Below are 16,818 nucleotides of genomic sequence, written 5' to 3'. Positions count from 1 at the left end.
TGGCAGACTGCAGCCGGATCTCCTTCAGACTGAGAACCCCCAGGGTCTCCAGTAGGAGGTCCTGCCCCTCGGAGTCCAGGGGGAGCTCCTCGTCCACGAAACAGGCTGGGGGGGGGGGGGGAGGGAGAGGGGGAGAGAGAGAGAGAGAGGAGAGAGACAGAGAGAAAGGGGGAGAGAGAGGCAGAGAGGGAGGGAGAGAGAGACACACAGAGAGAGAGAGTCAGTGTCTTGCCCAAGGTCACCTCGACACGTGGCCAGCCGGGGTTCGAACCGCGGATCTTGCAATCATTAAGACGCCGACTCTAACACACACACACACACACACACACACACACACACACACACACACACACGGCTCACCCAGGACGGTCAGGCAGATATTGATGGTGGTGTTGAAGCGTTGGGCGTCAGTGAAGTTCTCCAGCAGGAACCGGTAGATCCGGAACCTCCGGCCCTGGTTCCGGAACCCTCTGAGAGAGAACCTGGCCTTCTCACTGCAACACCCACAACAACACATTAGACATGTGTAGAATATCCTGTCATCTCTTCCACCATATGTGACACAGTCTGATCATTTGGTCCGCATGTCGGCAACCAATCAAAACGTTCTGACTTTTCTTTTGAAACACGGACGGAACTACGTTTCACAACACAAACTCGCTAGTCAAGCCAAAATACTGCAACACACCTAGCCAACTAACCTACCTAGTTAACTAGAACACCACTTTACATTGTTAGCAGGCTAACAAAACAAGCTGTGTTAGTTGACTAGCGATGTGTCCTTGATTTTCAACAACGCGGAAATGTATTCACATTTTCCGAAACAAAAGTCTGATCATTACATCAGATCCAGACATGAGGACCAAAGCATTAGAACGTGTCACAAACATTCCTGATCATTTGCCCTGATGGTAGTGTCTTTGTGTGCTTGTATGTCTTCACTTTCAAGTAACATTTTGAATGCAGGATTTTTATAGTGCTTTTACTGTGCGGTATTAATAGTTTTACTATTGATAGTTAATAGTTTTACTTGAGAAAAAGGTATTTTGAGTATTTCCACTACCACTGCCAATACCAACATTCCCAGTTAGAGAAAGGGTGAAAATAAAGAAGAAAAAAGGCACGAAGAAAACCAAAAAACCTTGCGAACGACCCCATATTACCCAGATGCCCATTCACACGGGACTAACATGACCTCTGTGTTTGGTGAAATATGGTAGGTCATTTGCAGTGGCACATTTTTACTTTACAAATTACGGACATGGCAGATTCACACAGGATTCAGACTAGACTGGAATCAAGATCACAGACGACCTCCGCAACTATTACATGACCAGAGGTCCCCAGGTAACACTAGTCCTGTGTGAACAGGCCTTTAGAGAACACTGGTTATACAGAGGGGGGGTTTGCGATGGCCCAGATGTGCATACTGCTTACCTGTCTGTCTGTGGGAACTTGTTGTAGGTCTTGTGCTTGTGGTAGGAGTTGAAGTGGAAGATGCACTCGATGAAGTGCTGAGAGAACATGACCGGGTTCTTCTTCAGCAGCAGGTGGACCAGGTAGTACTCACAGTGTCTGAGACAGAGAACAACATTAGAACAGATCACACTGCATTCACTAGACGCCTTGTTTAAAAGTGCTTCGTAATGTTTAATATTGTTGTCTTGATTGTTGCCACTGTGTATGTGTTGATGTCTTATCTGTCATGTGGAAGAGGACCACAGTGGAAATAAGCCTCTGACTTTTCTGTGTTTTATCCTCGTTAGTTATTGAGTGTCACGTTATTTAACGTTCAAACTTTGGATGTTGCTTGTACGAAATGAAAGTCTATAGGCAGGGTGGTGGTGATAGTTACTGAACTGAAAGTCTATAGGCAGTAGGGTATAGTATAGTGCAGTAGGGTGAGGGTAGTTACTTGGCGATGGCAGGGTCTTCATCCACCAACACGGCAACGAAACGGAAGAACAAGGACCCCTTCCATTTGACATACTCCTCCTTCAGACAAGGACATAGAAAATACAACGTTAATATCCCACTGGAGGAACACAAAAAGTGAATAAAAACATGCTAGGTGTATGACCTGAAAAGACATATCCATATGTACAGGAATATTTAGCACAAAGATACCACTGTACATGATTTTTTCAATAACACTCAATATTGTTTGACACTAGAAGAGCCATGGGTGTTAACCATGTGAGTAAAAAAAAAAGAATTTGTGAGTAAAACATTTCAGGACCCTCCTTTCATGACCTTTCCTAGATATGTGCGTTCTACCACCCAGTATCCTTACATTTTCAAAATCACATCAGGATAAGCTAGTATGAAGCTATTTTGCTAGTTTTTCTGTGTAGGAGGCAGGCTAATTTACAAGACGCGCCAACTAGTGGTCGTTGTGTGTCAGTAGCAGCTTTCCATTGTAAAGACTATGGTCATTAGGTAAAAAACAACTACGGCTGTTCTAGTGTTAACCAATCAAATCACAGCAGTCTGGCTTTTATTTAATTTTTTCCCCGCAATTCCACCACCAGTCCAGTAGATGGCGGTGTCCTACCTGCAGCAGGTTGGTGAGCATGGTGAGGGTCAGCTCCCGTATGACCGGCTCTCTGTCCTGCAGGCAGGCGGAGATGTTGGGGACGTAGCGGTCCACCATGTTGGTGTAGCAGACGCAGAGGTCACACATCACCACCACCACTTTGCTGCGGACCACCACCTCGCTGCACAGCTCCAGCTCGTGGGCGAACGCCGGCAGGTACTTCTGGGTCAGCTCCTCGTGCTGGAGACACAGCTTACCTGGAGGAGGACAGGAGGACAGGTAAGACACAGACACACGCTGAAATCTTAAACTAGCTCCTTACCTGGAGGACAGGTAAACACACAGTGAAGTCTAAACTAGCTCCTTACATTGTGAGATTGAACCATCGCCTTGCAACTAAAACCGATCCAATCCCTTAAGACCCACAGACCCACATTAACAGATATAAGGGATTGGATCGGTTTTACTTGCAATAAGGCAATGGTTCAATCTCACCCTCCTATGAGCTAGGAGGAAATGGTGCTATATTGCTTCCGATTAACCAGTCCTTTCAGATCTAGGAAGTAGGGCCAAGAATTGATTTGGAATTCAGCAATTTGGTGCTGGTTATGTGTTGAGGTATGGTGTTCCTGAGGTGAGAGGTGAGAGGTCGTACCCAGGGTGAGGACGGCGTGGGCTCGGACACTGCTGGGCATGGAGTTGGGCCTGAACTGAAACAGAGGCTGGGACAGGGGCTGGGACAGGGGCTGGGAGGCAGGCAGCTCCCCCGGGCCTGCTGGAGGAACACACACACACACACACACAGGTCAAGACCTACACGCTGAAGACAGATGTTGTGGTGTAGCCTAACATCTGGCAAAGGGGCATTTAGATTCTCTAGATACAGGGTGGTACATATTTGGTACTACCTGTCTGTTGTTCTACGGGACAGACAGATGGACAAGGTACCTGTCTGTCTGTTGTTCTACGGGACAGACAGATGGACAGGGTACCTACCTACCTGTTGTTCTACAGGACAGACAGACAGACAGGGTACCTACCTGTCTGCTGGTCGGCGGTGCAGGTGAGGACAGACAGACAGACAGACAGGGTACCTACCTGTCTGTTGGTCGGCGGTGCAGGTGAGGACAGACTGGACCAGGAGGACGAGGCGGCGGCCCACCTTGGCAGTACAGTGCAGCGACGCCACGCCCAGGGTGAACAGGTGCTTCACCTGACAGGGTCAAAGTTGAGAGTCGTTAGCGAAAAATAAACTAATAGAAACTGTCATTTATATGTTAGTGTGACAGGGCAGCAAGTGTAGAAAAACTGGCACACTACATGAACTTTAAGTATAGAATAGTATAGAGACTAGAAGAATATATTTTTTTTTATTTCATCATGCTCTTAAAAAGTGCAAAGCGCTCTGGTGCTAAAAGTGCAAGGTGTTGGACAAACGTATCGGTCATACGACAATCATCAGTGGACACTCATTCGTATGACCGAAACGTTTGTCCAACACCTTGCACCTGCAAACTACCGCACCTGCAACCAACTATGGGAAGCGAGGAAGGACAAAGTAAGGCGCAACAGTTTTCCCAGGACTCTCCGTTAGTGTGATATAAATGTTACCCAGAATTCACAGCCAGAAACAAACATGCAACCATTCCTCTCACCACCAGGTCTTCATTCAATAGATGTGGTCGGACTGATTTCTTTGCAGGATCACATTTTTATGACCTGGCACCTCAATTTTAGACCGAATAGGTGAAATGTAGGGGCTTTTTAGGCCTCAATCGGATTGCTGGATTTTAGACTTTAAGACTTTTTAAGACCAACGCGGGAACCCTGTACCCAGAATTCACAGCCAGAAACATGCACTTCTTGCTTGGCCAATAGGAGTGTGAGTGAGTGCTTCCTCTCACCACCAGGTCTTCATTCAGGTTCTGAGCTCCGTTCTCGTTCAGGAGGACGTCAGACAGGTAGGCCTCGCACACCGACACCAGCTCCCCACAGTACTGGTTCAGGAACTTCTACAGAGGAGGAGTAGAAACTCTGTTTGAAAAGCTGATTTACCATTGATTTTACTCCATTTTTTACATTTACATGTTTGGCATTTAGCAGACGCCTTATTCCAAAGCGACTTACAATCGATACATTTGACTAAGCAAGTGAATCATCAATCAAACCAGTCGTAGCAGGAAGAGTAATCAAGCTCAGGCCATTGGCAGTCGTCATGATAGAAGACTGATTATTATTTATTTTTTTACCTGTGTGTCGCTGACGGCCTCCTCCTGCCCCAGCCTGCACAGGGTCTCCACGCTGGCGCTGATCACCTCCAGGGGCATCTCCAGACTCTTCAGGCAGGTCATGAGGTCCTCTGTCACCAGAGAGACACTTCTGTCAACCACTCTAACCTATTGGTAACCTCTTACCTATTGGTAATATATCAACCGATTTGGTGAAGCTGCATTCTCATTTTATGCACCCAAATTGTGGAATGCACTGCCAGTAATGTAAAATGGTCATTGATCCCCTTCAATCTGATTATAAAACGTTGCCATTTTCAGAAACCGCAGTTTACGGTAAAAAAACAACAACATTTAACTCACCAACGATCCTGCTCTTGGTGTCGTCGTTGAGATGCTGAGCGATGTCCCCGATCACAGACAGGATGTTGCAGGAGGTCGTAACACTGACGCTCTTGGTCCTAAACAGACCCACGTCAAAAGGTATGCTTAAGTCATATTTTGGCCAAATTGAGATATCTGCCTAACTCTACTCTCCTAACACTGCTGATTCACTGGGCATTATTGCCTCTATGACATCAGCCTATCAGAATGCTTGTTACATTCCAAAATCACTATCTGCCCAAGTCATCTCTTTGACATAGGCATGTTTGACACTACATACAAAGATGGCTGACCACAAGTGAAGCGTGACTGAGGCAATTATGCTATGAGGCTAACGACATGTTACTTGTTGTGGAAAGTCATACAGCTACATTAAAGACTGAACATCCTATCTAAAGGCCTCCCCCTCCTGCAGTCCCGGGGGGGGGGGTCCTGATGCACTAACCTGACCATGTCATCCCAGGCCTCCAGGATCTTGGCGTAGTTGAGCTTGGGGGAGGAGCTAGCCACCTTGGCTAGCAGCAGCCAGGCGCCAGCAGCGTGCGGGGCCTCTGTGTGGGAGATCAGGCTGCTGATGAAGGTCGGGGTGAACCGGTTCTGTCTGGACCAGGCGGGGAACGCCTTGCTGAGGTAGCGGCTTCAGGGGGGGGGGGGGGGCAGAGAGAGAGAGGATTAGATTTAACCATTTAACAGACGCTTTTATCCAAAGCGACTTACAATGAGAGATTTCAGGGACAGTCTCCCAGGAGTAACTGAGGGCTGAGTGCCACTACCCCCACTAGATTAGATTAGAAACCTAGTCATTTAGGCTAGGATCTAGACCACCCCCTGCCATGGCTATGCCAATCACAAAAAACAGATGTAGATCCATTCCCCAAATCCTAACTTGGAATCCACACAAATTACTCTTTAAATTACTCTTTTAAACTCTCAAAATTATCGGTCAAATCCATTATCTGTTCACATCAACACATGGCTCTGGGCCTAGCTGCGTGCAGTGTGCTACATATCACACGTGAGCGTGGTCTTCACACACACACACACACACACACACACACACACACACACACACACACACACATCTACTGTCATGGCTGCCCAGACACGCAGGCAGCAGGTGTGTCATCCTACCTGAGGTCCTTGCAGTCTTCACACAGCAGAACCAGCAGGGCCCAGGTGAGCCTCTCGGGGGCGGAGGTGTGGGAGGCGTGGCGCCTCACCTGGCTGAGGATCACCTGGTCCAGACACTCCAGGGCCTTCTCGTGCACCGAGCTCTCTGGGTCCACCACGGCCGGCACCACCCCGCCCAGCCACGCCTTCTGGACCAGGGTGCTCTCTGGATGGGCCTGGGGGGAGAGACACACGTTGGTTTAAAGGTTATTTCTTTCTGAGTGGGGCAGTCCCACTCATATTTATCTTTGTTATTGGACAGAGATAGTTTAGATAGACAGGAAAGCAAGGAGAGTAAGGAGAAGAGAGCATGTCAGCAGGGCACGGTTTTTTAACAGCAGAACAGCCGTGTCTATGTTACCGACTATAAGAGCCGCCTCGGGGGTCAAATGACCATAGTCTTTACAATGCTAAGCTGCTATTTACACACAACGACCACTAGTACTACTAAATGAGTAGACCCAGCAGGGAATAATAATAATAATTCATTGAATTTATATAGCGCTTTTCCGAGGCTCAAAGACGCTGACAATATAGGAGATACAGAAAACACAAAAAACAACAAGTAACATGGAACACAGAGTCAGCGAACGGGGAGGGGGTGGGGGGGGTAGGGACAGGGGGGGTGGTTAGGGGTAGGGGAGGCTGTGTGCATATCAGGGGGGGGTCCTGCCATATCCTATGCACTTTTTACTTTTTATGCACTTCTTTTTGCATCCCTGAATCTGTTCTTAAACTTGAATTGTAAACTTATGCACTTTTTATGTATTTATTGAACTGTTCTTAAACTTGAGCTGTCAGACTTGCACTTGTGAACCGTGGGCTGGGTGCTGAGCTCCAGTGGTGAGTGTGTTGTTGTGTGATCATTGTGTTTGTGGCCATGAACAGTGGAAACTGAATTTCCCTTTGGGGATAAATAAAGTATTCTGTATTTGTATCTGTATCTAGTTGGGGCACCACATAAATTAGCCTGCCTCCTACACAGCGACATTGATGGAATACCCCCCAGAGTCCAGCTGACACCGTTCACACAGTTTCAGTATGGTGGATGATGCCAGACAGGAAACAGGAAGTAGAAACAGGAAGTCAGACTCACGCTGAGCAGCTCCCCCAGGCTCTGCAGGGCCTTCTTCTTCACGGACACGGCCGGGTCGCGGCAGCGCTCAGACAGAACCGCCAGGTTCTCCTGACTCAGCGTGATCACGCCGTGCTTCAGCAGGCTGAACATGGCCTGGAGGGGAGGGGAGGAGGGTCAGTACAGGCTGGACATGTCTGGAGGGGAGGGGAGGAGGGTCAGTACAGGCTGGACATGTCTGGAGGGGAGGGGAGGAGGGTCAGTACAGGCTGGACATGTCTGGAGGGGAGGGGAGGAGGGTCAGTACAGGCTGGACATGGCCTGGAGGGGAGGGGAGGAGGGTCAGTACAGGCTGGACATGTCTGGAGGGGAGGGGAGGAGGGTCAGAACAGGCTGGACATGGCCTGGAGGGGAGGGGAGGAGGGTCAGAACAGGCTGGACATGGCCTGGAGGGGAGGGGAGGAGGGTCAGTACAGGCTGGACATGTCTGGAGGGGAGGGGAGGAGGGTCAGTACAGGCTGGACATGTCTGGAGGGGAGGGGAGGAGGGTCAGTACAGGCTGGACATGTCTGGAGGGGAGGGGAGGAGGGTCAGTACAGGCTGGACATGGCCTGGAGGGGAGGGGAGGAGGGTCAGTACAGGCTGGACATGGCCTGGAGGGGAGGGGAGGAGGGTCAGTTCAGGCTGGACAAGACAGGATGAGAGCTGGAGGTCAGTGGATATGGGGTCTGGACATATGTAAACGGACTGCACTTATATAGCGCCTTATTCCAAAGCACTTTACAACGGCTCTCATTCACCCATTCACACATTCACACACCAATGGCGGCAAGCTACCATGCAAGGCTCCGAACCGCTCATTGGGAGCAATTTGGGGTTCAGTGTCTTGCCCAAGGACACTTCGACATGTGGCCAGCCGGGGTTCAAACTCTGGTCTGGTTCTAGTCTTTTGGTCCACATGTCGTCACCCCAATCAACATTTTCGGACTTGTTTCTTTTGAAACAGGGAACTACGTTTTGACGTTGTTGAGAATCACAAAACACTGCAACAGCGCAATGGATTGGGTGAGTAATCCCCACTGCTACCTAGTTAACTAGAACACTACTTTACATTGTTACCTAGTTAACTAGAACACTACTTTACATTGTTACCTAGTTAACTAGAACACTACTTTACATTGTTACCTAGTTAACTACAACACTACTTTACATTGTTACCTAGTTAACTAGAACACTACTTTACATTGTTACCTAGTTAACTAGAACACTACTTTACATTGTTACCTAGTTAACTACAACACTACTTTACATTGTTACCTAGTTAACTACAACACTACTTTACATTGTTACCTAGTTAACTAGAACACTACTTTACATTGTTACCTAGTTAACTAGAACACTACTTTACATTGTTACCTAGTGAACTAGAACACTACGTTACATTGTTACCTAGTTAACTAGAACACTACTTTACATTGTTACCTAGTTAACTACAACACTACTTTACATTGTTACCTAGTTAACTACAACACTACTTTACATTGTTACCTAGTTAACTAGAACACTACTTTACATTGTTACCTAGTTAACTAGAACACTACTTTACATTGTTACCTAGTTAACTAGAACACTACTTTACATTGTTAGCAGGCTCACAAGGCAAACAAGCTGTGTTAGTTGACTAGCGATGTGTCGTTGATTTTCAACAACGTGGAAACATCAGATCCTGATATGAGGATCAAAGCACTCGAACGACACATGTTAGTATGAGGAACTGAAGGTCAGTGGATATGGGAGTGAAGACAGGGTATACTATAGGAATCTTGAGGTTAATTTCTGATCCAACGGACCCACAGGTGGATCCGAAGTGATATAAAGAGCTTACCTCGATCAATTCTCTTCATCGATATCACATTTTTTTCACAACTTTGCATGCTATACGATGCCACCATTTTGTTTCCGAGACGGTAAACACGGCCGAAGTCACTTCCAGTTTTCTCCAAGTGGAGAATGTGTCATGTCCGGTTTCAACGCCGAATTTCCATAACATTGGTCGGCCAACCCAAACCCCCCCCCCCCCCCCCCAAAAAAACAAAAAAACAATCTGATACATGAGAAAGGTCAAAGGTCAAAGATGGTGCCAAAATATCTCCAAATGGCCTAAACATATAGGTGTCCGCCTAAACATACCTGTACTAAAACAGGTACAAAGTTGCATTTGCTCACATTACTAGCATCGACTTTGGCACAAGTACTAATAAGACCCTGGAGTACTGATTCCTAGATGATTTGGGCTTGGTCATCAGGTTTCCAAGGTGATATTCACTGTAAAAGCTGTTGTTTTTTTAGGCGGAGACTGAATTTGAGATGTTTTATAATGTTCTAGCTCTATTTACTCTGACACAGTAACATAGATTTTGATTCTGACACTTCTACAGCCACCCCACAGGTGTTAGCTTTCATTTGATAACAAGATCATTATGAAGGCCCTTGTGATTGTGGAGATATTCTATATTCACTGTAGGCATGTCATTTCGAGCAGAAAACCAGAAAAATGAGGTGTGACAGTTGGATCGAAGTGACAGTTGACACTAGAACAGCCGTGTCTATGTTACCTACTCAGGGTATATACAGGAATCTTGAGGTTAATTTCAATACCTTTCTAAGACTTTTTAAAGACCTTGTCAATATTTTTCCAGACCTCACCGCCACTTCGAGCTGTAACCGTTTACATTAGTGACACCTTTAACTTAACAGTTTTAGTTTGCAATAGACTAGACCACGATCATACAACAGAATTTCTGTTTTTTTTAAAAACTAATAACTTTTACTTCATGTTTTTAGGACTCAAACTCTTTGGACAGAGTCTAATTCAGAAAAATACCGACAAAATTCAAGACCTCATAAAATCGTGATAAGACTTTTTGATACTTATTAAGGGTCTTGATTAATCAACTTTTAATACTTTTCAAGACACCGCAGATACCCTGTAAGAGCGCTGACCTGCAGGGCAGACCTCCTCACGTTGGTGTTGGGGTCACTGACCCGGCGGTGCAGCAGGTCCATGGTCTCCTTGGCTGGAGGAGAAACAGCGTAAAGAAACATCACATCACAATGACAGTTTCCCAACGCGGACACCTCGACATGTGGCCAGCCGGGGTTTGAACCGCCGATCTGCCGACCTTGTGATCATTAGACGCCGGCTCTACCTCCTGAGACACAGCTGCCCCATTAGATCAAAACAGCTCTTCAGCAGGACTGACTCACACTCAAAGCTAGCGCTCTCGTTGTTGGTGATCTCCACCGTCCTGAAGGGCAGCGTCCTGAAGCCTTTGGGGGTCTGTGACCCCGTACCTGAAACATGAGCAGGAGTTATTATCTTACTTTACTTTATGTGTACAGCACTTCTCAAGACAGCAGTCACAAAGTGCTTCACAGTACATTTGGTAGCATACAGCATAAAAGACAGCAAGTAAACCGACAAGTAAAATAGAATTAATAAAAATGTAAGATAATATTATCTTAATATTAGAAATGTGAGTAAAACGTTTCTGCTGTAACAATTTCATACTACTTGTAACTGTCTCCTAAAAACAAGTCTCTTATACATTAACCAGCGTCTAACACCGCTCTGGTCATTTCTGAACCAATCAGGTTGAAACACACACCGTCATGAGAGTCCAGGACAGTTCGGGCACCAGCTGGAAAAAAAAGAGAAAACATTCAGATTTGATACACAAATCACATCCATCAACAGTCTCTATTCACTGGAAAATCATGAAGGTGAGATAAGACTGTTGTCAACATGAATGAACAGAATGACCAGATAAGTCATGGGCTTTGTTGCATCTCTGCATAGACTCTGTATGCTGGACTGAAACAAGCGTGAGTGAGTGTGTACCTGTGTGTGTGTGTGTGTGTGTGTGTACCTGTGCGTGTGATGGGATTGAGAGAGGGAGGGAGGCTGGGAGGGAGGGAGGCAGGGAGGGAGAGAGGGAGAGAGAGAGGGAGGGAGGGAGGGAGAGAGAGAGGGAGGGAGGGAGGGAGAGAGGGAGGGAGGGAGAGAGAGCGGGAGAGAGAGAGGGAGGGAGAGAGGGAGGGAGTGAGGGAGGGAGAGAGAGGGGGAGGGAGGGGGGGAGGGAGGGAGGGAGAGAGGGAAGGAGGGAGGCAGGCAGGGAGGGAGGGAGGGAGGCAGGGAGGGAGGAGGGAGGGAGGCAGGGAGGGAGGGAGAGAGGGAGGGAGGGAGGGAGGGAGAGAGAGAGGGAGGCAGGGAGGGAGGCAGGGAGGGAGGCGGGCAGGGAGGGAGGGAGGGAGGGAGGGAGGGAGGCAGGGAGGGAGGGAGGGAGGCAGGGAGGCAGGGAGGCAGGGAGGGAGGGAGGCGGGCAGGGAGGGAGGGAGGGAGGCAGGGAGGGAGGGAGGGAGGCAGGGAGGCTGGGAGGGAGGGAGGCAGGGAGGGTCTTACTGGAGGAGAACAGGTCATATACGGAGTGGGAGGCGGGCAGGGAAGGAGGGAGGGAGGGAGGGAGGCTGGGAGGGAGGGAGGCAGGGAGGGAGGTCTTACTGGAGGAGAACAGGTCATATACGGAGTGGGAGGCGGGCAGGGAGGGAGGGAGGGAGGGAGGGAGGCAGGGAGGGAGGCGGGCAGGGAGGGAGGGAGGCAGGGAGGGAGGGAGGGAGGCGGGCAGGGAGAGAGAGAGAGAGAGGGAGAGAGGGAGGGAGGGAGGGAGGGAGGGTCTTACTGGAGGAGAACAGGTCGTATACGCTGCGGGAGGCGGGCTGGGAGGGCAGCTCCAGACACTGGGCCAGGCAGGTGAGGGAGTGGCCCCGGACCGAGGGAGAGGCGTCGGAGAGGCGGCCGAAGAGCAGGTTCTGGACCAGGAACCTGTGGGGCAGGTAGATGGCCAGCTCTGGGGCCAGGCCGTCTGGACGCTCCTCCTGCTCCAGCAGAGCCATGGCCATGTCCAGCCCAAACATCCGGTAGTTCACCTGAGGTAAGGTAAACAATACAGGTTAGTTCCGGTTAGCTCAGCTAGAAGACTCAAGTCTAGGACCTCGTAAACACAGGTTAGCTCTGGTTAGCTCAACTAGAAGACTCAAGTCTAGGACCTCGTAAACACAGGTTAGCTCTGGTTAGCTCAGCTAGAAGACTCAAGTCTAGGACCTCGTAAACACAGGTTAGCTCCGGTTAGCTCAGCTAGAAGACTCAAGTCTAGGACCTCGTAAACACAGGTTAGCTCTGGTTAGCTCAGCTAGAAGACTCAAGTCTAGGACCTCGTAAACACAGGTTAGCTCTGGTTAGCTCAGCTAGAAGACTCAAGTCTAGGACCTCGTAAACACAGGTTAGCTCTGGTTAGCTCAGCTAGAAGACTCAAGTCTAGGACCTCGTAAACACAGGTTAGCTCCGGTTAGCTCAGCTAGAAGACTCAAGTCTAGGACCTCGTAAACACAGGTTAGCTCCGGTTAGCTCAGCTAGAAGACTCAAGTCTAGGACCTCGTAAACACAGGTTAGCTCCGGTTAGCTCAGCTAGAAGACTCAAGTCTAGGACCTCGTAAACACAGGTTAGCTCTGGTTAGCTCAACTAGAAGACTCAAGTCTAGGACCTCGTAAACACAGGTTAGCTCTGGTTAGCTCAGCTAGAAGACTCAAGTCTAGGACCTCGTAAACACAGGTTAGCTCCGGTTAGCTCAGCTAGAAGACTCAAGTCTAGGACCTCGTAAACACAGGTTAGCTCTGGTTAGCTCAGCTAGAAGACTCAAGTCTAGGACCTCGTAAACACAGGTTAGCTCCGGTTAGCTCAGCTAGAAGACTCAAGTCTAGGACCTCGTAAACACAGGTTAGCTCTGGTTAGCTCAGCTAGAAGACTCAAGTCTAGGACCTCGTAAACACAGGTTAGCTCTGGTTAGCTCAGCTAAGACTCAAGTCTAGGACCTCGTAAACACAGTTTAGCTCTGGTTAGCTCAGCTAGAAGACTCAAGTCTAGGACCTCGTAAACACAGGTTAGCTCTGGTTAGCTCAGCTAAGACTCAAGTCTAGGACCTCGTAAACACAGTTGAGCTCTGGTTAGCTCAGCTAAGACTCAAGTCTAGGACCTCGTAAACACAGGTTAGCTCCGGTTAGCTCAGCTAAGACTCAAGTCTAGGACCTCGTAAACACAGGTTAGCTCCGGTTAGCTCAGCTAAGACTCAAGTCTAGGACCTCGTAAACACAGGTTAGCTCCGGTGAGCTCAGCTAGAAGACTCAAGTCTAGGACCTCGTAAACACAGGTTAGCTCTGGTTAGCTCAGCTAGAAGACTCAAGTCTAGGACCTCGTAAACACAAGTTAGCTCCGGTTAGCTCAGCTAGAAGACTCAAGTCTAGGACCTCGTAAACACAGGTTAGCTCTGGTTAGCTCAGCTAGAAGACTCAAGTCTAGGACCTTGTAAACACAGGTTAGCTCTGGTTAGCTCAGCTAAGACTCAAGTCTAGGACCTCGTAAACACAGGTTAGCTCTGGTTAGCTCAGCTAAGACTCAAGTCTAGGACCTCGTAAACACAGTTGAGCTCTGGTTAGCTCAGCTAAGACTCAAGTCTAGGACCTCGTAAACACAGGTTAGCTCCGGTTAGCTCAGCTAAGACTCAAGTCTAGGACCTCGTAAACACAGGTTAGCTCCGGTTAGCTCAGCTAAGACTCAAGTCTAGGACCTCGTAAACACAGGTTAGCTCTGGTTAGCTCAGCTAAGACTCAAGTCTAGGACCTCGTAAACACAGGTTAGCTCCGGTTAGCTCAGGTAAGACTCAAGTCTAGGACCTCGTAAACACAGGTTAGCTCTGGTTAGCTAAGCTAAGACTCAAGTCTAGGACCTCGTGAACACAGTTAAGGACTCTCACCACCTGACTCACTGCACTAACCCTGCCAGATGTACTGCACTTTATAGTTGTAAATATTGACTGATTTTGTCTTGTGGTTGTGTGTGTACATTGTCCATTGTGACAGTCGTGTGTAATGTGTGTATGCTTGATGTGTTTGACACTGCAGTATTGAGTTTTTTCCATCTGTACCGACAACAAATTCCACCGACCTTGGTTGTGTGATCATTAAACCATTAATTCATTCTGGACCTCAACGGGTAGGAAATCATCAAATCATCTTCTCTCATGTCTCACACAGGAGAGGCTACAGAGCTCACACAGGACAGGCTACAGCCCAGAGTTTACCTCCCAGACCAGAGTTTACCTCCCAGACAGAGTTTACCTCACAGACAGAGTTTACCTCACAGACAGAGTTTACCTCACAGACAGAGTTTACCTCACAGAGGCAGAGTTTACCTCCCAGCCCAGAGTTTACCTCACAGACAGAGTTTACCTCACAGGCCAGAGTTTACCTCACAGACAGAGTTTACCTCACAGACAGAGTTTACCTCACAGAGACAGAGTTTACCTCACAGAGACAGAGTTTACCTCACAGACAGAGTTTACCTCACAGACAGAGTTTACCTCACAGACAGAGTTTACCTCACAGAGACAGAGTTTACCTCACAGACAGAGTTTACCTCACAGACAGAGTTTACCTCACAGAGACAGAGTTTACCTCACAGACAGAGTTTACCTCACAGACAGAGTTTACCTCACAGACAGAGTTTACCTCACAGACAGAGTTTACCTCACAGACAGAGTTTACCTCACAGACAGAGTTTACCTCACAGAGACAGAGTTTACCTCACAGACAGAGTTTACCTCACAGACAGAGTTTACCTCACAGAGACAGAGTTTACCTCACAGACAGAGTTTACCTCACAGAGACAGAGTTTACCTCACAGACAGAGTTTACCTCACAGACAGAGTTTACCTCACAGAGACAGAGTTTACCTCACAGACAGAGTTTACCTCACAGACAGAGTTTACCTCACAGAGACAGAGTTTACCTCACAGACAGAGTTTACCTCACAGACAGAGTTTACCTCACAGACAGAGTTTACCTCACAGACAGAGTTTACCTCACAGAGACAGAGTTTACCTCACAGACAGAGTTTACCTCACAGACAGAGTTTACCTCACAGAGACAGAGTTTACCTCACAGACAGAGTTTACCTCACAGAGACAGAGTTTACCTCACAGACAGAGTTTACCTCACAGACAGAGTTTACCTCACAAACAGAGTTTACCTCACAGACAGAGTTTACCTCACAGAGGCAGAGTTTACCTCACAGGCCAGAGGTTATCTCACAGCCCAGAGTTTACCTCACAGAGCAGAGGTTATCTCACAGCCCAGAGTTTACCTCACAGAGCAGAGGTTACCTTGGCGTTCCTGGAGTATCCAAACAGCCACTTGATGAAGGAGGCGTAGTCCTCGCTGGGCATCTTCCCCAGCAGCCTGGCCACGGCCTGGGCCCCGTGGCCCCGGTACTCTGCCTTCTCCGCCATCTGACACAACAAACATCACAGAGAAAACTGTTTCAAACCTGTTCTGTCATTTAACTACAGCACTATCAAAACTGAGAAAGAAAACTGTTTCAGAACAAAAACTGTCAACTGATCTGTCATTTAATCTACCGCCAACTGTCAAAACTGAGATTTACGGTAATATCATGTACTCTGCCTTCTCTGCCATCTGGAACAACAAACATCACAGAGACAACTGCTTCAATTCTGTTCTGTAATTTAATGTACAGCACTATCAAAACTGAGAAAGAAAACTGTTTCAGAACACAAACTGTCAACTGTTCTGTCATTTAATCTACTGCCAACTGTCAAAACTGAGATTTTACGGTAATATCTTAGACATGATGTCTTATCTTAAATGTTTACATTAAGTTAACTCACCTGGCAGCAGATGTGTTGCAGGAGGTTTCGTAGTAGTGGCATCACAGCCTCCTTCATCTCATCAACCAGATGACTGTGAACCCAAGGAAACATCAGTAGTTAGCTAACAACATTTAGACTAGATACAGTCATACTAAAGGTAAAGAATAGCAGTGTTAGGGTTAGTCTGTGAGTTTATAGATGTGTTTTGCTTTGGTTGCATAGTGATGCGTCTTAAAACGGCACTGCACTGATGATGACGTAACAACTGGACAGGTGAAAGCAAGTGATCTGTTTGACATCCACAGTATTTCTGTCTTCCATTTCCTTTAACAACAGTATGTTTAGACCCATTACATATGAAGGAGAGGAGGTGAGAGGAGGAGGAGAGGAGGAGAGAGAGATGAAGAGAGGGTGGAGGAGAGGATAGGAGGAGAGAGAGGAGGAGAGGAGGTGTGGAGAGGAGGAGAGGAGGTGAGAGAGGAGAGAGAGGAGGAGAGAGAGAGGAGGAGAGAGGGAGGAGGAGAGGAAGAGAGGGAGAGGAGGAGAGGGTGGAGGACGAGACGAGAGAGGAGAGGAGGTGAGGAGAGGAGAGAGGAGGAGAGAGAGAGATGAGGAGGAGAGAGAGAGGAGGAGAGAGAGAGATG

The 16,818-nt window shown here is 48.0% G+C and overlaps 1 protein-coding gene across 1 annotated transcript in view; it reads right to left on the bottom strand.

The window, feature by feature from the left end:
* Window positions 1–16,818, bottom strand: part of LOC308164060 (condensin-2 complex subunit D3-L-like) — a gene marked incomplete at both ends in the record, with an annotated part of 44,310 nt that overhangs the window by 6,972 nt on the left and 20,520 nt on the right. The window contains 18 exons of the mRNA XM_080538220.1: window positions 1–105; window positions 361–494; window positions 1,438–1,575; window positions 1,916–1,995; window positions 2,555–2,793; window positions 3,192–3,311; window positions 3,635–3,749; window positions 4,441–4,548; window positions 4,786–4,895; window positions 5,128–5,225; window positions 5,594–5,785; window positions 6,280–6,494; window positions 7,415–7,549; window positions 10,397–10,470; window positions 10,661–10,747; window positions 12,133–12,379; window positions 15,668–15,793; window positions 16,193–16,265. The exon at window positions 1–105 is cut by the window's left edge and continues 86 nt beyond it. Coding sequence (XP_080394346.1) covers window positions 1–105; window positions 361–494; window positions 1,438–1,575; window positions 1,916–1,995; window positions 2,555–2,793; window positions 3,192–3,311; window positions 3,635–3,749; window positions 4,441–4,548; window positions 4,786–4,895; window positions 5,128–5,225; window positions 5,594–5,785; window positions 6,280–6,494; window positions 7,415–7,549; window positions 10,397–10,470; window positions 10,661–10,747; window positions 12,133–12,379; window positions 15,668–15,793; window positions 16,193–16,265 — 2,396 coding nt within the window. The remainder of the gene's footprint in view (window positions 106–360; window positions 495–1,437; window positions 1,576–1,915; window positions 1,996–2,554; window positions 2,794–3,191; window positions 3,312–3,634; window positions 3,750–4,440; window positions 4,549–4,785; window positions 4,896–5,127; window positions 5,226–5,593; window positions 5,786–6,279; window positions 6,495–7,414; window positions 7,550–10,396; window positions 10,471–10,660; window positions 10,748–12,132; window positions 12,380–15,667; window positions 15,794–16,192; window positions 16,266–16,818) is intronic.

Source organism: Nansenia antarctica (assembly GCF_963989245.1).
Source record: "Nansenia antarctica genome assembly, chromosome: 8".
Lineage (NCBI taxonomy): Eukaryota > Metazoa > Chordata > Actinopteri > Argentiniformes > Microstomatidae > Nansenia > Nansenia antarctica.
The sequence above is the reverse complement of the archived record's forward strand: the minus strand, read 5'-3'. Positions and strand labels throughout refer to the sequence as shown.